The following is a 22,726-nucleotide window of genomic DNA, read 5'->3' as shown; positions in this document are numbered from 1 at the left end:
TATTCTGCCTCTGGCATCTCCACTAGTCTCAAGCTAACCTCTAATCTGCCATGAAGCCTTACCTGGTCTCTCTTCCAAGCAGGTGCTGTTGACAGACTTTTACCCCTCCCTTCACCCTGCCCCTCATTCAAAAGTAACATGACCTCTCACATCTCCTGTTTCACCCCAACCGTGGACCACAAGATCCTAAAGTAATCAATAGCAGTTGCCCATCAATATATAGGGCTAGGAACTCCTGGGTTTTCTTGTTCATCATCAGTTATAGGAAGAAAAATTGACCACTGGCTTAAACAAGTACTGCCTCTCTTAGAAGTTGTCTTGACTTTGAAGGCACTTAGACCTTTGGGAGGCTCTGCTATTCTGCAGCATGGCAGGTGCCCACATGCCTGGATGGCTGCCTTCTTTTGTTATTCCCTTGATACTGGGTTCTTTGCGCATGCATACACTTTGGGTTCTATTTGCTACCCTTTTTTAAAACCTTGACTAAAACAATGAGTAATTGGGAAGTTCTGAATTTCTATTTGGAAAACAAATTGATGAGATCAGAAAAATCCAAGTAATCCTAAATTTACAGAAGCCAGATTCCTAAAACCCAAGGGCATTTTTTTTAATGTAGAAAAGTTGTATTTCACAGAGGTTTTTGCAATGCCCTGACTCTGGATTGCAGCCCTCCCTCGATTCTGGGTATTACATCATTTCATTTCAGCTAATGTAAACACTCATCACCCTGCACATTGCAGGATTTTTCACTACGATTTGAGATTGGGCTTCATTCAGTGGGTCGTTGTGGTGATTAATGGTTTCAGAAGGAAGTGCAGCAGGAAGAGACTTTACAGGAATGGAAGAGGTGAGGCAGCTCCATGTGAGATTCTGCAAAAGGATTAAGATTTGGCACCAGGCTTGGTTTCTGTGCAGCCTCTTAGGCAGAGAGCCCCAGGAGAGGGAAGCAGGCTGTCAGCTGTGCCTTTGCACGCTCTCAGCTGCCTTGAAGGTTGGTTGGCTCTTCCCGCTCTCTGAGGTACCCAATTTTACCTTGTTAAAGGATGGATGTGGATGCTGGAGGCTTAAAGAAGACCAGGTAAGGGTTCTTGTTGTCTAAGAAATCCCCCCAGTGTTCTTAATGCATGGAATCCTGGGGACTGTTTCTTTACTAGCACCATCGTGCAGTGTTAGCCAAAATACAATTCCTCTGAGACATTTTACAAAGAGGATCAGAGAAGTTTCTTTCCTTGTTAAGAAAGTTTCTAAAACGTTTTAACCTAAAATGCTTAACTATAGAGATACAAATTTTTTTTTTGCTGTCATTTCAGCTTTGAGATTTTTTTTTTTTTTGCATGTTAATCTACAAGATTATCTATAGGTATCCTGAGAGTTTATTAGATGTTGGTTTTCATTCCTTTTGCAATGGCCAATGGTATATTATGTATCAACATTTAATGGAATGAAAACTTCTCACTCATTATATTCTTCAGGATACTCACTTTTGAATAAGTTGCTCTTCTTTTTGCAGATTTGGTTTGTTGCTTTCTTTTTCACCTTTTGGCTTTTGTGATTATGATACTAGTAACGAATATCCTGAAGTAGAACTAATTTCTAAGAGGAAAAAACTATACTGAGGAGTTAAATGCAAACATTTGATAGCATCCCTGATTAAAATGGACTACATGTTTTTTTGGTGTTTCAAATATGCTTTTTAAGAAATATTCAGTGTAAATGTCCATAGTTTGTGGGAAAGGTAGTGCAGTTTATCTGAGTGGTCATTTACTTATAAACATTAAAAGGATATTAGACCTTTGATAAGATTAGCTGAAGAAGAGGTCATTGAAAGGAGTAGTTTTCTGCTAACCACCAACTCAATTCCAAATTCTGTTTCTTTTCTTTAAAAAAAGGAGTTAAAAATAACCCAGAATAAAACTTGAAAACTGTTTTGTTTCTCTGTATTTGGCTAACTTCATCGCAAAGTACTGTGTTTAAGGAATTCAAGCTATGAAGACTACTCTTGAAATGGTTCACATAATTCTATCTGTGAATTTCCATAATCCCTTTCAAGAGCACATGATATTTTATGAGTATTAGGGTTAAAATTTTCAATTAAGTGTTCATTCCTTCTACAACCTGAGAGATGGATAACAACCCTCAGAAAAATAACATGAGAAATTGTGTCAGTGTCCTGACACAGGCTCATTTTTCCTGTACAAAGTAGTGTGGAAAGGGAGCATTTGGCATATCTCCTTCCTTATGGAAGGTGTGGGGTATCTTGGTAGAAGTGAATGTCTGTGGTTGTTGTGGTAGATGGATAGATGCAGGGACTCCTGGTCACTTTAATTTATTGGAAATCAAATGTTTTCATTAGATGTAGGGGACTCTGACTTTCCAGCTTTGGTTGAGTAAGACAAGGTCTATGCACCCAGTGGTTCTTCTTGTTTTTGTTCAGTGAGCCCTTTCAGTCCATGTCGTCCTGTTTTTCTTTTTGGAAACAGACTGGCAGCAGTCTCTTGCATTTTGTATTACTTTAATCTAACATTTTAACCATTGTATTTTCTTTTAGTGGGACGGCTAATAATAAGGTTGGCTTAAGCCTCAATTTGAGAAGGTGTGAGAGTAGCTGTAATCTTTAAGAGAAGAAAATAATTCCAAGAGTTAAAACATGCAGACTCTTAATTGTGCTGTGTCCATTCTCCTATTTTTGAGGAATCTAGACAAGCTATTGTTACAAATGCTTTTCCTAAAATGTTTTCGGAAGACCAAAACAAAATATAATTTTTTGTCAATGTATTACATTATCCTCATTCTGTCTTCTTTCTCCTCATCTGTCATTTTGGACAGAGGGAAAATTGTTCAGGTAAACAACTGAGGAACAATTGCCAGGAACATCTGCGAACAGTTGCCATGAATTATCTTTTCCTTCTTAATGTGATCTTGATGAAGGTTTTACTTGTTTACTCTTTTTATTTCTATTAAAATGGTAAGACATGTGCATGGTTGAAAAAAATTCAAACAGTATGAAAAGGGTAAACAATGAAAAGCCTCCTCCATGGCGTCTTAACACTCAGTTCTTCCCTCAGCAGTAAACAATGCTTTAGACTTGTGCTTTTCAAACTTTTGTATGTATAAGCAACACCTGCAGAGTTGGTTACAACACAATTTCTTAGGCTCTTTGGGGTGTGAGGAGTAGATTGAGAGGGGAGAGAAAGATAACTATAGTTCATTATATAACTACAGTCTATAGTACCTAAGAGACAGGTGGAATTTGAGTATCCTAGTGACAGCAGGAGACAGGGGTACAAAGAAAAAAAGACTGTTGAGTTTCTTAAGAATTGAAAATGCTCTTGAGACAGTTGTCAGTGAAGAGTAAGAAGCCACGGTCATGAAATAGAGTATTGGAGTAGTGAAGAAATCCAAGGAGCTTCAGCATAAAAATGCCGTCGGGAGAGGCCCAGTGAGTGGAAATAGAGAAGCAGTCCATAGTTAATGGAAAATATAGCAATAGAAGGGGGTTATGGGCCACCTGACAAGGATAATGAGATTGAGCTGGAAACTGGAATAGGACTGGCCAAGCTAAAAAAAAATCAGGCCAATTAGCAATAATGAGAGTGTTTATTCACTTGTAGATTGGCAAAATACCTCCCTGGAACGAATTAGGACAAATGATCACTTCCTGTGCTAATGATTTTATAGCAGAAAAGAAAAAGAAATACTGTAGAAGGTACAGGGAGGTGTCTGTGTGTTAGCCACTGTAATTTAATAACCCTAAGAAATGTAAGATTAATGGCCTGATGCAAGGAATGGAAAACCAAGATAATGTATAACTGATGAGAAGTTTAAAAGCATGAATAGTAATTATGAAAAATAGCAAGCCTCAAGGATCTTGTCAATTAATTTTTTTAAAAGGTTAACTACCAAACACCTTTTCAGAAACACAAAATATGACAAGATTCAAAAAATCTTTTTGAGAGGCACAGGTGAGAAGAACTAGGTTTTTTCCCCTACCCCACCTTCTTTGTCCAATAAAGTAAGAATAAACAACCAACGCTAAACACTTTCTTTGTGGCAGGTATTGTGTGAAATCCTTTATGTGCCTTAATTTATTTTGCCGTTATAGCTCTGGAGGGTGGGATCATAATTATTGTTTACAGATACAGTGCAAAGAGGATTGCTCAAGGAAGAGCATATTCCTTCATAAGGAAGGGACATCTTTGAAAAAAATAGGAAGTTCAGTTGGAAAACCAGAGAAACCCACCTAGAAAGCCCAGGGAAAAGGTTCACATAATTTAAGGAGCATTCTATAAGAAACTGACATTAAAGCAAAAATAAGAGAGACTTTTATAGGAATTGAAGTGAAGGAGCCAGGCAAAAAATAAGGAAGAGACTTCATAAGGAAGAGACATCTTTGAAAAAAATAGGAAAACCAGAGAAACCCACCTAGAAAGCCAAGTAAAAAGGCTCACACCTAATTTAAGGAGCATTCTATATGAAACTGACATTAAAGCAAAAATAGGAGAGACTTTTTATAGGAATCAAAGTGAAGCAACCAGGCAAAGATCCAGCAGAACCTTTGCAGATGCTCAGAATACTCCTTGGGCGATAGAAAAAAGAGCCAGCAGACACAATAAATTATTTGCCTTGGTCTTTTCAGAAAAATATATCAAAATCATCTTTAGAAGCAGAGGTACTAGATCAAGTAGTAGTAAATGAACAGAATGTTCTAGACTGAGTTGACAAACTGGATATGGATAAATCACAGGGACAGGTTGGCCTTCATCCAAGAGTTCTAAAGGAATTCAAGGGTGAAATCATGGGGCTGTTGTTAAAAGCAACTAATTTTTACTTTCGAAAGTCTAGCAACCCCCTAAACCTTGGTTGCCTGGTAAAATTGCCCAGCTCCATCTCCCTGCAGTACATTATTTAAACATAAATTATAATATGTATGTAAAATATAATAAATCAAATAATATGTTTTCAATAACTGTGATTTTGAATTCCCAAACCATGTCACGTCACTGTTTTGAAAGTCTTTGTGAATGTTTCATTCTTGAAATTGCTGAGAATTACCAGCCCCTTAGAATCATGTAAAATAAGCTTATCATAATTCATGTGAACTCAGTAGCAAAAGCACAAAGAAACAAATGGGCAGTGACTCAGTTTCAAGAAAGGATTCATCATACAACGTTACTTCACTAAAGGGGGAAAAGAATCCTGCAGCCTCAGAAACAGACACTCAGTGTCCATTAATTAAATAAATGCCGTGTGAAGGATTTGAAAACTAATCAGCTTTTGAGCTCCTAGCTGCACAGTCCCACTGCCCAATTTGCCTGGTGGTCTGGCCCTGCTTTCATTTATCTCAGGCCTTCTTCGATTTCTTGAAGTCTTGACTCTGCCTAGCCCTGCAGCCCAGGTGCTCTGTTCTCCACTTTACTGCAGGTGGCCCTAGTTTTCTATCACCCATGACCTGCACTCTGTGTCGTACAGTAGAATAATGATGAGGGCCTCGGTAAGACAGAATTGGTGCTGGGTAAGACACAGAGCCAAGTACAGGGTTTGTCAGGATCAAAAGCTAGCAGTAAACCAGAGATGTGGAATGGAGATGGTCATTCAGTCATTTAATCGGTATTTCTTTTGAGCTCCTAGAATGTACCAGGCATTGTACTGGGGATACAAATATGAACAAGGTAGCCACCGTGATGAAGAGAAACCAGTAAACAATTACAGTAGAGCAAGATTTCTCAATCTGGACACTAGGTTGACATCCAAATATTTCCTAGAGGCAAAATTGCCCCTGTTTGAGAACCACTGTGGGAGAGTATGATAGGCGCATGAATGGAGAAAGAATAGGCCGTTATGGGAGATCAGAGCAGGGCTTCCTAATGCAGACCCGGAGGTGAAGGAAGACTGCCTAGAGGAAGTCGTATCCTACAAGGCATCTGCAGGGTGAGTAGCCTTCACTTGAAAGTTGGAAGAGGACAGTCAAGGAAGGGAAAGGCTAGACCTGGAGACCAGCGGGAGGAAGCCCTGGGTCAGCCATGGGTAGCTACCATGGGTAGCTACTCTTACCAGTGGTGGATGCTCCTTTTGGTGCCAGCCTTATCAATCCCCAAGAGCCAGAGTTTCACACATGGCATCTGACAGCATGCTTTGGAGGCCGTGCTCATGTGCGTAACTGCCACTAGATGAGGAGTGATGTGGTTTAGAGACCCTTAGGCTTTGTGGTCTCGAAGAGGGGAGGAAATCAGTATCTAATTCCATAGCAGTAGAATTCTCACTAAATTGACTGCTCCTTTCAGCTCCAATGCCTATTTTTGATTAGCTAAATCTAAGTTCATTTGACCAAGATTAAAAATTTATTAGCAAAAAAACTTACATGGCTACTCCACAAACTGTTTCCAACTGCTGGTAACTGCAGACCGTTTTGGTAACTGTTTAACAAAGAATACATTGTAATCATCCTTAAAATACCTCCCTTTTCCCTCTATTTGCTCTATACCTGGCTCCTTTCTAGAGAGAGACTGGTCTGTATTTCTGCCAGCAAAGGCCCGTTGGCCACATGCTGGGTCAGCCTCAGGACTCATGCAATGACAGGCACATTCAGGAAAGATACGCTTTGTGTCTTCACATGGTAGGATCCCCTCTGCAGCATGTCTTTTCCTCTTGGCTCCTTGATCCCCTTGTCCCTCAGGGGCCCTTCAGTTTCTTTCTTTCTTTATTTCTTGTTTTTAATTGTTTTGCTTTGGTTTTGGTTTTGAGACAGGATCTCTCTCTGTCACCCAGGCTGGAGTGCAGTGGCACAATCTTGGCTCACTGTAACCTCCGCCTCCCAGGTTCAAGCTATCGTCCCCCCTCAGCCTCCTGAGTAGCGGGGACTACAGGCATGCACCACCGCGCCTGGCTAATTTTTGTAGAAATGAGGTTTCATTATGTTGCCCAGGCTGGAAATTTCTTAATAACAATGATTGACATTGAGCACTTGCTTGTGTCACCAGCCACAGGGCCACATGGGAGAGGAGAGAGAGGCACTAAAAGGTAGGAGAAAAGAAAATTACTAAGCCTAGCACCATACTGGCCACTTCAAGTAAGCTATCTCCCTTAATACTCCCAGAAAACCCTTAATGGGTGGTGTCTTCCTCACTTTACAGATGAGGACCAGGCCTGATTTTATACAGCTATAAAGGGGTACAGGTGGGATCTGAGCCCTTTGTCAGACCCTGGAGCCCATGTTCCTTCTACTTCTGTGTCCTGGAGGAACTATCTAGGCCAGTGGGCCTTTTTGTGGCCCAGCTCCCAGGCCATTAGGACAATATCATCTGGGGTCTTCAGGCTACAAGGCAGATCTGGACTTGAGGGAGACTGTCATCTTCAGCTGTTCTTGGGGGCTTCTTGTGATCTACATACATCCTTATTTGGGCCATCACTTCATTGCCCATTCCCAGATTGCTGAGATGGCTTCAAAAGCAAGGACCCCAGTTCTCCTTACCCTCACAGCTGTCCTGCTGCCTCTTCCTAGGGCATAATGGAATGATGTTAAAGATTCCAGAACCAGAATTCAGGAAATCTGGAGACTAGGTACCACTACCTTCCACTTGCTAACACACTGAAAACCAAGCAACAAGTAAATCTGTTGCTTATCCAACAGATGCTTTTGCAAAATGATAAACCAGTTATATTAGTCCATTCTCACCCTAGTAATAAAGACATACTGAAGACTGGGTAATTTATAAAGGAAAGAGATTTAATTGACTCACAGTTCTGAAGGGCTGGGGAGGCCTCGTGAAACTTAATCATAGCAGAAGGGGAAGCAAATATGTCCTTCACCTGGTGGCAGCAGGGAGAAGTGCCAAGCAAAAGGGGGAAAAGCCCTTTATAAAACCATCAGATCTCATGAGAAATCACTCACTATCATGAGAACAGCATGAGGGTGACTGCCCCCATGATTCAATTACCTCCTGCCAGGTCCCTCCCACGACATGTAGGGATTATAGGAACTACAATTCAAGATGAGATTTGAGCGGGGACACAACCAAACCATATCACCGACCATAAACCCTACCTGATTGTCTCAACTGGTTGCCCTGGGCATGAAATCACATAATGGTTATGAAGACAGGCTGAAAAGATGCACAACTTACCATCGTAAAGAGATGCTGTGTCAACAATAAAGGGGAAAAATTCCTCATTGAATTGGCTTATAAGAGAGACATGTTTGTTAAGCAAAGGGATGAGGGTGACTCCATAAGAAGGTGAGTTCCAGAGAGAAACATTCATATTAGCGAGTCTGACTTCTGCATCAGGCTAGCAATTGGAACTTGTAATAAAGGGAAACTTTCTATACTTAGGTAATATGACATTTTGGGCACACAGCATTGTGACTTCTATGAAGGAAAGTACCAAGAAGGTTATAACTGAAAGGATCACACTGATTACCCAACTCCCCTCTCCTTTAACTGATGATGAAACTGAGGACCAGAGACATGGATGGGTAGACCAAGTTCATGTGTAGTCAGAGCTAAAGCTAAGGCTACTCGACCTATAAATAGAGGTTTGTTTACACTGTGTATGTGGGAGAAGGGAAACCATAAAATATCTTTTATTTAGATTTTACTTGAAAATTATCTTTGTAAGGAGATTATGTCTCCCTCCAGAGGCTCTTAAAGATTTGGTCATCATGGACTGCAGGTGTGCTGTGCTGAAAAGATTAGGACCTGTGCTGAAGAAAGCACCACATAGGCACACATCAAGGGGAAAAAAATGATTTTTTTCACATAATTTATTCATTAATAAATCTATTCTTTCATTCAACCAATATTTACTGTGCACCCACAACAGTGTGCCAAGCATGATGCTAAGTGCCGGGATATAGGGGTAGACAGACAAGCCTCTTTCCCTTTGAGCTTCCCGTCTAGCTGTGACCAGACTTATTCTGAAATGATTAAGGAAGGTATTCAGTGAGCTATGAAAGGTGGTAAGGTGGAGCTTAACCATAAGAACTCCTGAGCGGCCTATTTGATACAGGGATTTAACAAATTGGTTTCAGAATGAGTGATTCCAAGTAAAAGCCTTAAGCTTGGTGGTCTAGTGTTTTGGAAAGTTCAGCTGTTTGCACAGAAAGGGAAAAGGTTGAAATAAGGGAACCCACCAGGAGCCTGCTGCCATAGTCCAAGTATGTGGTGCTGAGGCTTTAGCCAGAGCTGGAGCAGTCAGAATGGAGAGGAAAGGTGTCATCTGAGTCATGCTCCAAAGTAGCATTGGCTGCCTGGCCTAGGGGTTGAAGGAGAGGAAAGACACAAAGGTGGTGCTGAGGTTTCTGATCTACAGCAGCAGACAGGAGATAGAGATGAGATTATGGAGACAGTGTGCATATTTGGGGGAAAGTGACAAAGTCAGTTTGAAGTAGCCTGATTTGGAAGGGACCGGGGAATGGTCCAGGTGAGCTGTCCTCACAACAGCTGCTTAGTCCTCACTTGGACAAGTACATTTAGGAACCTTAGGAAGAGAATGACTTTTCATGTCGTCAAGGAGACTGAACTCTCGTGGAAGACAAGTAGTTGCAGAACAAAACGGAAGATTGCTGGGGATTCACCATTCCTTCCTTTTTTAACAAAAACTTCTTATTGTGTAAATTTTTAAACAAACACAGAAATACAGAGAATAGTATAATGACCCCCTATGTACCCATCACCTAGCTTCAACATTTATAAACATTGCCGATATTGTTTTATCAGTCTCCCCTCAGGAGTATTTCCTCTCTACCTTGCTGAAGTATTTAAATCCTAGATTTTATATCACTTCATGCATAAATACTTCATGGCATATTTTTAATAAATAGAGACTTTATAAAAAAAAGAATGCAATATTATCATACCTAAATAAATATTCCAAATTACGATTTAATGACAAGCCTATATTCAGACTTCCCTGGTTGTCTTTAAAATGGCTTTTAATATTTGGTTTTTGGAACAGTAATCAGATGAGGTCCAAATATTACATTTGACTGATATTTCTCATGAATCTTTTCATCTCTAATAGATTATATCTTTTTATTCTCTCTTTTACACACTCTTCACTTACTGAAGAATCTGTGGCGATGCACCTGTAAGACATTCAGCTTTCTTTGTAACACCTTGAATTAGTGTTTGAGGCTTACTTCTTATGAGTACAATAGGCATAAAATTGTTAGGTAATTCTGCAATGACCTATCTTGTATTCCTTCTGTTTTAGGATTCTCAGTCCTCCATAGCTGGTTCTAGGGAGCTGAGTGCCAGGCTGTGCAAGGGCAGCAAGGATTTTCTTTACTAATGGCATATTGAGAATACAGCACGTGCGAGGCCGTGCCAGGCCATCTGGGAAATACAGGCAAAGTAGAAGTGCCTTTGCTTGGCTCCGAGGAGCTTATCACGAATTTGGAAGAAAGAAGATTGCCTGAAACTAACAGATTAACATAGGCAGCTCAGTGTTGGGAAGTCAAGTAAAGCTACACTTGGCTCAAACCCCAGCCTTGACTCTTAACAGCTGGGTGTTGGTGAACAAGTCATTTTATATTTCTGAACCTAATTCCACTTCTTTAAAATAGCAAGGAAAAACTCTGCCTACTTCAGGATTATATGAAAAGCAGGCAGCATGGGCCCTGGAGTTAGACTTTAAGCCCTGCTTCCTTCTGATATTAAGTACCTGCAGTCATGGGCTACTTTACTCCATGCCAGTCCTGTGCTCAGTACTTCATACACATTACCTCAGTTTAGGCCTCTCAGCAACCCTGTTTTACAGATCACAAAACTGAGGCTTAGAGAAGCAGTTTGTGTACATTTACCTACTTAGTGAATTAGGATTTAAACGCAAAGTCGAAGCTCAAACGTTAAACTGCCAAGATATATTATTTCTCTCAAATGCATATATCAAGGTTCAATATTCTTATTTACAAGGAGGGAGCTATCATATCGACTTTATAGAATTATTATGGAAATTAAATAAGACAAAAGGTACTTAACAGATAACAAATGCACAAAAGTATTTGTTTTCATGGTTGTTATTATATCAATGGTTGAACAAGTCTGTAAAACATGAAATTGTACAGAACCATCTATAAACACAATAGGAATATGGAAAATGGAGACATTAACTTGCATTGAGGCCCTTATGGTGAGAGAGGGGGCAGGAAGGATCCAGTGGGCCTTTGGTTATCACAGGAGATAAAAGCACATTCTAGGATAGGGGAGCAGCAGCCCAAGCAGGGAAACTACATGAATGGGGTGTTAAAAATACCCTCTTTAAACTTCCTGTTTGTCCAGTTAATGCCAGTTAGGTTTTAATGGTCAGGGAGAACACACAGGTACACCCCTGACACCGTTAAGAAGACTGAGTGGGAAATTACAAAGAGGCTGTGATGAAGAGCCTGGTGCTCTGGTGGGTCTCAGCACAACCTCTATCTGGTCCTATGGTCTCAGCAAGTTACTAAACTTCTTTGCATCTCATTGTTTCTTTCTAGGTAAAATGGAGATCATAAAGGACTTAATGATATAGGCTATCTAGGGATGTTTGGGGAATTAGATGAAATAATATAGGGAAAGATAGTGCCGGAAAGACCCAGGGTAGAAATGAAGAGAAGTCAAGAACTTAAGTCCTTCCATTCCCACATCTATGTCACCTTCCCTGCTTCTATTGGGGTTGCAGTCTTCCCTACCCCTTCACCCTCCCTATCTCAGGGGTACCATGGAGTTAGGCTGCTAAAGTGACAAAGTGAAAATGTTCTCAAGGGCTCTCTGCTTTCTGCAGAAACGGGATCCTAGGTAATACATGTAAGAATCAAGAGGAGAGAGGTTGGATGTGCTCATCTAGGCTGGCCACTTGCTTTTGCTCCCCAAATTTTCTTACGAAGTTTATTCCCAATTTCTTGAAAAATTTAGAGGAGGGATATTTGGTGTAAAACAATGACATCATTGGTCTTTGGGATGTCGACTACATCTCTTTTGGGGAAAGAGAAAGCAGGGAACGTGACACAGAGGTGGGAATGGAAGAGCTTCAGTTCTTGACTTCTCTTGGTTCTTCCATGGGTCTTCCTGCAGGTAAGAGAGATTTTCAAGTCACTAACACTTTGTTGTGAGTTAATTGTGTCTGCTCTTCCTCACACTGTGTGCAGACCACTATGGAAGATGGATCCAAACAGGAATGACCTGTTGTTAGACTGGTGAGCAATACCAGCTTGGGAGGGTATACAAGTTTCTGCAGGGGCCACAGGGGAGGGTTCCCTGTCTGGAATTGAAGGCTCAGAAGGGGCTTCCTCCAGGAAGCATTTAGAGATGGAGTGTGACTTAGCTGTAGTTACCACAAAGAGGGAACAGCATTTGCAGAAGCCTAGAAGTGAGAGAGAGGAGTGAGTCCATGACGGGTTTGGGACCCCTGTGGGGAGCTATTTCTGCAGATTCACAGGCCTCTCAGAGCTCTCCACAGAGGAAATATGGTCATTGTTTGTCAGAAGCCCTGCTGAGGTGGCATGAGGCTTATGAGGAAATGGGGCATGAGACAGCGAGGTGATAGAAGAGTACTTCCTAGCAATCTCTCACCTGCGCTCCTCACCCATGTGTGCACAGCACACGGCTCACCCCTTGGGGCTTCAGTGTTTTCATGAATGAAATGAGGACTCAACGAAGTCCTTTCAGTTCCTCAGCTCTTTGGCTCTCTGAAAATATTTTTAAAGCTGAGGAAAAAAAAATCAAGTAATACTGAAAACAGATTTCAGTCCTTATTAGGTTGCAAAATGGAAACAGAGACAGAACCTGGTATTGAGAAAGAATTCAAAGAAGCATTTAAGAAGAGACATCTTTGATATTGAGTAGATAAAGAATTTATGGCAATTTTAGTCTACACTAGGCTTGAGTTACCAACAAACAAGAAATAAATCAAAGGAGAAACCTGAGGAAGAGGAGAAACCCCCCCCCCCCTCAGAAGCAAGTGGGGATTTGAAAACAAGTGACTCAGGTGACCTCCTGTCAGTGGGGTGAGCTACTCAGTAAAGACAGGGCCAGTGGCTGGCGCGGGAAGACATGCCGGAGTGATGGTGGCAGCAGGTGTGAGTCAGAGAGCCTGAGCTCTCTGGAGGGGCTGGCTTGCCTTTGTCTGGAGGGAGATGGGAGCAAAGGTTGTGGGCACAGAAGGATGTTGCCCCCTGCTCTGTGTGGAGGCACTGAAGGGGTCTGGCCTGGAAGGCCATTTGTAGAGCTGAGTGAATGCCACCTGGGCTGGGCAGAACTGGCATCTCTGGTGCGGTGGTGGGCATGTGATAGGAGACATGTACCCAGGACATGTACCCAGAGTTGCCTGGGGACCTCTGGGGCTATGAGACAGAACCACTCAGATGAGTGGGGCTGCAGACGGGCGGCTCTCTGCTCTGCCTGCTGAGAAGTCAGATTTGGACAGGGAAACTGAGAAAGGGAGGCAAATGGGTTTTCTCTCCTTGGCATTATAACATGAGCCAAATGCATTGAATCAGGCATCAGCATTGTCACATCAGTAGTGACAATAAGCATCTGTTCTATGCCAAGCATTAGGCTCTGCCCGTTATCTACATTATTCCCAAACCTCACAACAACCTGTCTAGGGGGCATTGTTTTTAATCCCCATTTTGCCCCATATTCCAGTGAGCCCGAGAAACATTGAGCCTTGAAACTAGTGAATTGCAGAGATGGGGAACCACACCCAAGTGTACCTGTTTCTCTTACACGAGAGACATAGTCTAAGTCGTGTTTTCCAATCCCAAGCAGTTGTACCAATGCCGTACTCACAGTAATGTAAAACATAAGCAACATTGAGTATTATTGTTTTTAAGTTTTTACTTTAATAAATGTAAAAATGATACCTCTGTCCGCTTTTGCATTTTGTTGATAACTAGTGAAGGTGAACAACGTGTCTGCCATCTGCCTCCTGGGTGGATTGTCTTCTTAGCTTTGCCCATTGCTAGGCGACTCATGTCATGTCATACGTGAGGATAATACGGTCCAGTGTGTTTGAGTGACCTGACCAAGGCCACATAGCTGCTTATCAGAGGGGCCTAGGCCAGAACTTGTGCCAGCTCCTCTTCCATGGCTATCCTGTCTGCATCCTCCACACCCCAGCCCCAGGCTGCACTCCCAGCTTCTCATCCTGGTGCCACGGCAGGTAGTATGAGAAGCCCACCCATTCCCAGGGGCCATCCAGCAGGAAGACAGAACAGGACAGAAAGCTCTGTGACAAAAGCATCCCAATGTGAAATCCTTCTACAAAAAGCCCTGGAATCTCTTCTGATGAATAATAGGTAACCACTCAGGCATAGTTTAAAATAGTTTGGTTTGTTTTGAAATTTTTTAAAAATACAAAGAAGAAAAACGTGGAGGAGGCAGATGGCATGTTTTAAAAGAGTTATTGCTAGAGATTTTTAAAGCCAATATAAAAACTAGCTAATAAACTGTCCATCACAATCTAAAGATAGATATACCTAAAATTTCACTGGAGCACTTGAGGACAAGAACAGCTGTTACTGTGAATCTACTGTTTATTAGGCACTGACTGTCAGGCATCATGCTGAGTTTCTGAGTATTCTCACTTATTCTTCACAACCACCTGATGAGACAGATACTGTTATTGTCATTATCACCATTTTACAGATAGGCAAACTGAGGCTTATTTTTACAAGTGGCAAAGCTAAGGCTTGAACCTTGGGCCTGACTCCAGTGTTTGTGCTGTTAATTACTGATGCTACCAGACACCCTGAGGAATCATCTAAGCCAGGGGAGTGGCAGCAGCCCTCTGACCTGCAAGAGAGCAATCCTTGTAAAAACAGATTATCCCAGCCACTTTGAATAATAGTTCTTGATCCAGAAAAAAGCACCCAAAAGACCACTTTTCAAGATCCTTCCCTTCTTTTAGATGAACATCAGTGCCATGTTTCAGTTTCAGTAATTGAGGCTCAAGAAATTGGCTGTATAAACCACCGTGGCATTTGTGTAGCTATGTAACAAAACGGCATGCTCTGCACATGTACCCCAGAACTTAAAGTATAATAAAAAAAGAAAGAAAGAAATTTGCTGTAGGCAACTCTAAGTGTTGAGCTGAAATGACCCAAACTCAAGCATCTTGCCTCCTCCCAGGAGGGCTTCTATCCTTACCCGCACTGTGTGTGTGCATGCACATGCACACACAATGCAACTCACACAGCAAAACAGCTAAGAATAAAATGGGTTTGAATAACTCAAGCAAACAGTTCGTTGAAATTACAGACTCCAAGGCGAGTAGGCAGCAGGCCAGGACATTCTCATTTCATGTCTACCAACAAACTATCTCCTTTTTAAAGAGAAATGTCATTTTGATTTCAGCCATCCTTGGAGGAGGTTTTTCAGTGTAAATTCCTCTTGGCCTTCCTAAGTAAAAATGAAGAACAGCTGATCCTTGTCTTGTCCAATGTATGGTTTTCCCTGGAACTTTTATGAGCTGAGTAGGATGAGCAAGAGAGGAAGTGTTCTTTAAGAGAGTCAATGTGCAGCCACTCTCAGCTGCCTGGTGTTGCCTCTAGCAACTAAGATTTATTTTACAAACACATATATGGTCCTTATTGTACAGCAGGCACTGCTCGAAACAGTGTACAAATAGTAACATCCTCTTCACAACCCTATGAAGGGGAAAGTGAGGCAGAAAGGAGCTAATTAACTGGCCCAAAGTCACATCGCTAGAGTGGCAGGTGGGATCAGGGCTCAGGTAGCTTGCCTTTGGTGTGCATTACTCGTGGTTAGTAGTGTTGCCAGTTTCTTCTCACATAGAGTTGATTATCTTCATGCTGTTTTTCTCACACAGAGGTTAAACCTGAAGTTCACATATTCCATGACCCTGGGGAGAAAAAGAAACCTAACTACAATAAGCAATGGGAAATGAGTCAGAGCCTGCTGATTTTGATGATTGATTTTGTGAGAGCGATTTGTCAAATGAATGAACAAATGAATGATGGCCTTTTGCGGCTTCTGTTTGCCACTTTGATATTCCATGATTTATTTCTTTTCATCTTCTAAGCCATCTAATTTAAATACCCACAAATTCAGATATTACGATTTTTCTTTTTTTTGAGACAGAGTCTTGCTCAGTCGCCCAGGCTGGAGTGCAGTGATGCGATCTCAGCTCACTGCAAGTTCCACCTCCCAGGTTCACACCATTCTCCTGCCTCAGCCTCCCGAGTAGCTGGGACTACAGGTGCCCGCCAACACGCCTGGCTAATTGTTTTGTATTTTTAGTAGAGATGGGGTTTCACCATGTTAGCCAGGATGGTCTCAATCTCCTGACCTCATCATCTACCCGCCTCAGCCTCCCAAAGTGCTGGGATAACAGGCGTGAGCCACCGCACCCAGCCCAGATATTATGATTTATATTTGGCCTCAGTCCCCCGTCTGTATCTGGCACAGTGGACTCAACTACAATTCACCTCTTGTACATTTGACCTCTCACTCTAAAAATAAGGGCCAGATGAATGTTCATATTCCTTACAGAACAGATGATGGTTTTACTAGACGAGTGTGGTTTATACTTTAGAACAGCAGCTGCACATATGGAATGAAATTATTTGAGTAACCTATTTTCAAACCTTGACACATACATTTGGCTTAAAATTCAACATGCGCTTTCTCAAAAAGGAAGCAAATGTAAACAGTCTTCTCATACATATCCTGCACATCTGAATCCTATGTTTTATTTATTGGTTTCTTTTGAGTCTGGAATATGATCAGTTGGAAACGAGAAAGAAAGCCCTGTTCATTCACCTCTTTGTGATGCCATGAAAACGATAGAATGTTCGAGCTGATGAGGGCCCTGGAAATAATCAGAAGAGACCCTCTTATTTTATAGAAGGATTCTCAGGCCCAGAGAAGTGCAGTTTGCCTGGGTTCCTCCATTCAAAGGTGGTGAACATGGGCTTACAACCAGGTTGCCTGACTCTAGGCCAATTGAGTTGGACAGTGTTGAGGTAAACTCTGAAAAGCTGGTGTTCAGGGGTTCTCCTGCCCACCACAGCTCCCCACCTGACCCCTCCAACCTCGGTCAACACCCAAGTACCAGGGATCACCTGTCCGTTATCTCAGACCAGAGATATCTCTTCAAGCTTCAGGCCTGTATTCCCTTTGTGTATTAGGCACTTATCACCACTCATCCAAACAATACATTGACTGATAGCGTCTCCCCATCTTCCTGATCATCTCCCCCAAACACACACTCACACAAAACACTTTTAAGGCACAGACCCATTGTTCTCAAAAAGCAGTCTTGATTACCTTGTCCTTTTCTAAAATGTTGCCATTGTCCACTTCACTCACTCCCGCTCTTGTATCCCAGTTTCGATGTTGGCACACAGAAAGCACTCAATAAGTATGTCTTGAATGAATGAGTCTCCTCATTTCCTGCTAAAGAAATTAATCTGCATTTCTTAGCTGGGTGGTCAAGGCCCTTTATCATCTGGCACTAATCTTTTCCCATTTTGCTCCCTTCCTCCCTTCTGTTCTCTGCTAATTAAAAAACCAAATAGCTGTTTTTTAAGGTAAAAATGTATTGTGTACCAATAAACACTCAACTTATTGAGTGTTTATGCCAAGCCTTTTCTAACCTTTTTATGAGTGTTAACTCATTTAATTCACACAGCAAACCTATAAGGTTGGTACTATCATTATTACCATTTTACAAATAAGGCAATTGAGCCACAGGTTAAGTTACCTCTCTATGATCACAATTTTAAGACGAGGCAGAGCTGGGATTCAAACTCAGGAAGTGTGGCTTCACATCCCATGCATGTAGCCACTATGCCATGGCTGGCTTTCCTGTTGGTTTATTTTTAGTTAAAAACTTCAACGGTCTGGAAGTACATAAAAAGTAACAATTTTTCACCCACTTCAAAAAGAATTTAGATAATCAATGTGTGTTCTTCCAGATGGTTTTCTTATGTTAACTAGCATATTTACATAATTTTAAAACCAAAATTATACATACTACAACATGCCTTTTAAATTTACTATATTTTTGAGATCTTTCCATAAATATTGCTACACATATCTCTTACATATATCACTACCTCATTATTTTTTCATTGTTCCCTAGTATACTCTTGTACGGATACACCCCATAATTTATCTTTTCAGTCCCTGTTGATGAACACTTCAGCTATTCCCAAGATTTTTCCCTTAGGAACAATGCTGGAGTGAGCATCTTTATATATCTATGTGTGTAATGCTAAATATTTCTGTAATTCAGATTCCTAGAAATGTGATTGCTGAGTCTGGGGGTATACACACTTAAAACTGTGATAGATACTGATAAATGGCCCCCTCAAAATGCTGTCCTCACACAGTGTCTTGCAGTTTGCCAATTTATCCTCCCACAAATAGTGTCTTGCAGTTTGCCAATTTATCCTCCCACAAATAGTGTCTTGCAGTTTGCCATGATTCTGTTTTCCTCTGCACACACATTCAGGAATTGAATGCTTCTGTCTTAACTGTTCCAGTCCTTTCCTATCTGGGAGCTCATATTCTCTGCTTGTCTTGCCTCTATGCCTCTCTTTTTGCACAGTGAATGTATTTTTTCTTCCCATGCTGCTCCATAACATAAAATCCTCCTTATTCACTCAGTGGTGCTCATGTTGTATCTGTCTCTGTCTCTGTCTGTCTGTCTCTCTCTCTCTCCCACACACCCCTTTCTCCTTCCCTCTCCCCTCTACCTCCTTGGTTATATAAAACCATAGTGGTTTCTTTGACACAATATTCACATCAAGGCGTCTCAGAGGCTACCTAGAGAAGAGTGAGTTCTGATTGTTCCTGGCAGTGGTGACGCTTTATGTGGTGCCAGTTGGGTTGACACTTGTAGCGTCAGTATTCGGCTGTGTTGTTAAAGATGACCCCATTTTGTACCCGTTATTTAGGGCACAGCAGCGAGTGTGATTAAGAAAGGAAAAAGGAGTTTTAAAGGAAAGCAAAACTGGATAAGAGCCTTTTAAATGATGAAGGAGATGAGAAAAAGGAAGATAGGGGCAAGATGTTGCTGAACTCCTCCTTCATGCCACCCCCCTTGCTTGGTGCTTTACATACATTATTGCATTTAATTCCCCAGTGAGAACAGACTAAACAGATTAGAAATGGTCTGTCTAGAAGACAGGAGGAGGATGTGAACAAAGTTTCTGAAGTCATAAATAGTTCTAGTGTAAAACTACAAAGATACCCCTTGAAGTTACAGCAGAGTGAGTTTAGGACAAGAGAAAGGTAGTAAGTAGTACTTCCAAATGGGGCTAGTAAACAGTGGACTCTGTAGCCAAAAGTGTGAATAGACAGATAATTTAAATAGCTTTTTAAAAAAGGTTTTAGACAACTGCATGGTAATACATTGCTACTGGATTTCCAATTAGAGTTAGGATGCTTGGAGTCTTTAGCCATTCATATTGAGGTCAAGGAGTCTAACAACAGTATGTACAGCCCTGTAGTCCATGAAGGCATCTGGGGGAGCAGAAGAGAGGACATTTGGGGCTTCCATCATCCCTCTTTAAACCAGAATCTCTCTACTTCTTATCTCTTGAAAGTTCTGGGCTGCTACATGAGATTTCCTTTGTGAGAGACAAAAAAAAAGTTGTTATTTTTTTTTAAAGTCTACAAACCATTGCATTAGTTGTTTGACTCCACTATTGGAGACAAGCGCTGGGCTGGTTGGACTGTGGATCTAACCGACGGGAGGAAATTTCACTCAAGGACCAAGGCTCCACCATTTCTTCTCTCAATTCCATAGTACAAGCGAGAGTCTGACAGCCTTGTAGCTCAGCCCTGACCCCAGTGGGGTGAGGACTCAGTGAGGTGAGAGAAGGCAAGTGCAGCAGCAAGAACTGCTCCTGTTTGTGAAAGAACATCCCAGTCCATTGGTAAGGCCTCCTGGCCCCATTCCACCCTATCACAAGCAAGGTGGGAGCTCCCCTGCAGCCAGTGCCCCCAAGTGCCTTGCCTTGTGTGTCTTTGAAGGAAGAGTCAGGGAGGCCAGGAGCCTCAGCCTCAGCCCTGGCTCACAGGTTCTGTGCTGTCACCGAGCTACTTACTTCACCCCTACTCTTGCCTGGTCTTTCCTTTGGGCTGTGAGTCAGAAGACAGTGGTTGAAGTCTCTGCTTACCTAACATTTTGCAGCCGTAAGATTCTCTAGCACTCTCAACCTCTTTCTAACCCATGGTCTCATCTGTGTTTCTGTAACAACTCCTACTAATCAGGCTCTTAGGAGGACTGACTGAGATAATGAAAGCTAAACACTTTTCAGGGTGCCTGCTGTGTGGTAAAACCTCAGTAAATGGTAGTATTGGTGGTGGTAGTTGGGTCATTTTTATACCCCCTCCACCTCCTGCTTCCCCTGCTGATATCCTGGTTCCTAACCCTGTGACTTGGAGGGACTTGGGCTTCTGCCATGATACCTGCTTCTGAGCCAGTAATCCCTGACCCTGACATCTTCCTGCTGCCTTCCAGTCCCACAGCTCACCCCATCAATACTGATTTTCTGTCCTTGATTGTACCTGCAGTGACATCACAAAGCACAATACATTATACACAGTGATACCCAGTAACAGCCCTCTTTGTATGTTACTGCATTTAGAAAAGAACTTTGTCTCTTAAGAGCACTTCACATATGTCATTTCATATTTGATAGTCTTCCTTTTCTGCAATCGAAATGTAGGAATATCAATGATTTGTCCTAAGGTGCAGGCTTGCTAGTGGCCTAAGGTGCAGGCTTGCTAGTGGTATAGACAAGCAGAAACCCAGGTCCTCTGAATCCCAACTTCTTGTTACCATTTCCTGCCATCCTTTGAGTTTATGTATTTAGATATATTGGCCTTTGCTTTGATTTATATAAACTTGTAGGTTTCCCTGTGAATCTGGGAGCAGGATGAAGGTAAGAGTTTAACTTCTGCTTTGCAGTTATAATGTAGTCAGTTGCTAAAACGTGAGAATACTATCTAGGTGTTAATGAAAAAAATATTATGTGTTAATGAAAAAAATATTATTTTTGACTATTTTTGTTTCAAAATGTTCTGGACTTGTCTTAATAAACAGCTGTTAAGATGTTTATCAAATTTATTGCATTCCCCAAAATCTAAATAAATACCTGAGATAAAGAGAAAATGTGACCCACTTGAGGTTAGGAGTTTGAGATCAACCTGGCCAACATGGTAAAACCCCATCTTTACTAAAAATACAAAAATTAGCCAGGCATGGTGGCACGCACCTATTGTCCCAGCTACTTGGGAGGCTGAGGCAGGAGAATTGCTTGAACCTGGGAGGCAGAGGTTGCAGCGAGCCAAGACTGTGCCACTGTACTCCAGCCTGGGTGACAGAGCAAGACTCTGTCTCAAAGGAGAAAATATGGCCAAAAAATAAAATTAAGTTAAATAAAGCCAAACTGCCTTAATAAACAGAAAATGGCATAGGCTTGTAAGAAAGGTATTCTACATAAAATATTTTGCCTCTGCAACCGGCAAATTAAAGACATAGCAGTTTTGTCTCTCTGTGCCAAAAATCACAAGAACTTTTATTCTTGTTCTCATGATCCACTGCAATGTTCTCTATTCAGAAAGCTCTGGGATGTTTTTTTTTTTTTTTTTTTTTTTTTCCTGGCTCTTTTGATGTTCCTCAGACAAAGACTCTTGAGGCTGCAGATTTGATGTATGTTTTTACCAGTGCAGAGATGGGGTTCAGGGGGACATTCCACATGGGCTTTGATGTTAGAATCCTTTGGCAAATCATTTTTGCCTTTCAAAATGATATCAGGAGAATAGACCTTTTCCTTTCTCTCTCTCTCTTTTTTTTTTTTTTTTTTTTTTTTTTTTTTTTTTGAGATGGAGTCTCACTCTGTTGCCCAGGCTGGAGTACAGTGGTGCAATCTCGGCTCACTGCAAGCTCCGCTTCCTGAGTTCATGGCATTCTCCTGCCTCAGCCTCCTGAGTAGCTGGGACTACAGGCATGTGGACGAATTTCTTGTATTTTTAGTAGAGATGGGGTTTCACCAAGTTGGCCAGGATGGTCTCGATCTCCTGACCTCGTGATCCACCTGCCTCAGCCTCCCAAAGTGCTGGGATTACAGGCGTGAGCCACCACGCCCGGCCAACGATAGACCTTTTCTAAGGGTTGTCAAGGAAATAACCTCATGTGCAGAAAAAGTTTTATGCACAAATATGTGTATCATAACAGCTTTACAATAGTGAAAACCTGGAAACAAATTAACAGTAATAAGAGAATGGTTACTTACTCTGTTGTTAAATCATGAGGAGGAATCTCACATAGAATTGAAAGTGAGGTCTAAATAACTTTGCAGTAATATGGAGAAAAGCTTGGTTAATACATTATGTAGAAAAAGCAGATTACAAATTGTGTGTAATATGACATCACAACTATGGAAAACTACACAGTGGTAGTGGTATCATGAGTGATCTTTTGCTTTTCTTTATTTTCCAGTTTTTCTGTAATGAGCATGAATTTTGAAAATTGGAATGGGAAAAGGGTGTTTTACTGAAAACAGAAGCATCATCCTTCTCTGTTGGTAATTTTCAGCTTGATTTGGTTTGTAGTGCTGCAGAAAGTGCTTTTGACTTCTCTGGAACAGTGTTTCTCAACCTCAGCTAGTTGTGGGAGCAGCCCTGTGCACTGGACAATGTTTAGCAGCATCATTGGCCTCAACGCACAAGATGCCTGTAGCATGCTTGCCCTCAGTTGTGACAGCCAAAAA

At 41.6% G+C, this 22,726-nt stretch overlaps 1 protein-coding gene across 1 annotated transcript in view; it reads left to right on the top strand.

Annotated features, from left to right (window-relative positions):
• Window positions 1-796: 796 nt before the first annotated feature.
• Window positions 797-22,726, top strand: part of PLCE1 (phospholipase C epsilon 1) — a 274,157-nt gene continuing 252,227 nt past the window's right edge. Inside the window, exon 1 of the mRNA XM_010368132.2 lies at window positions 797-1,078. Coding sequence (XP_010366434.2) covers window positions 797-1,078 — 282 coding nt within the window. The remainder of the gene's footprint in view (window positions 1,079-22,726) is intronic.

This window comes from Rhinopithecus roxellana, chromosome 11 (assembly GCF_007565055.1).
Source record: "Rhinopithecus roxellana isolate Shanxi Qingling chromosome 11, ASM756505v1, whole genome shotgun sequence".
NCBI lineage: Eukaryota > Metazoa > Chordata > Mammalia > Primates > Cercopithecidae > Rhinopithecus > Rhinopithecus roxellana.
Note: the sequence above shows the minus strand (reverse complement) of the source record. Positions and strands in the feature narration are given on the sequence as shown.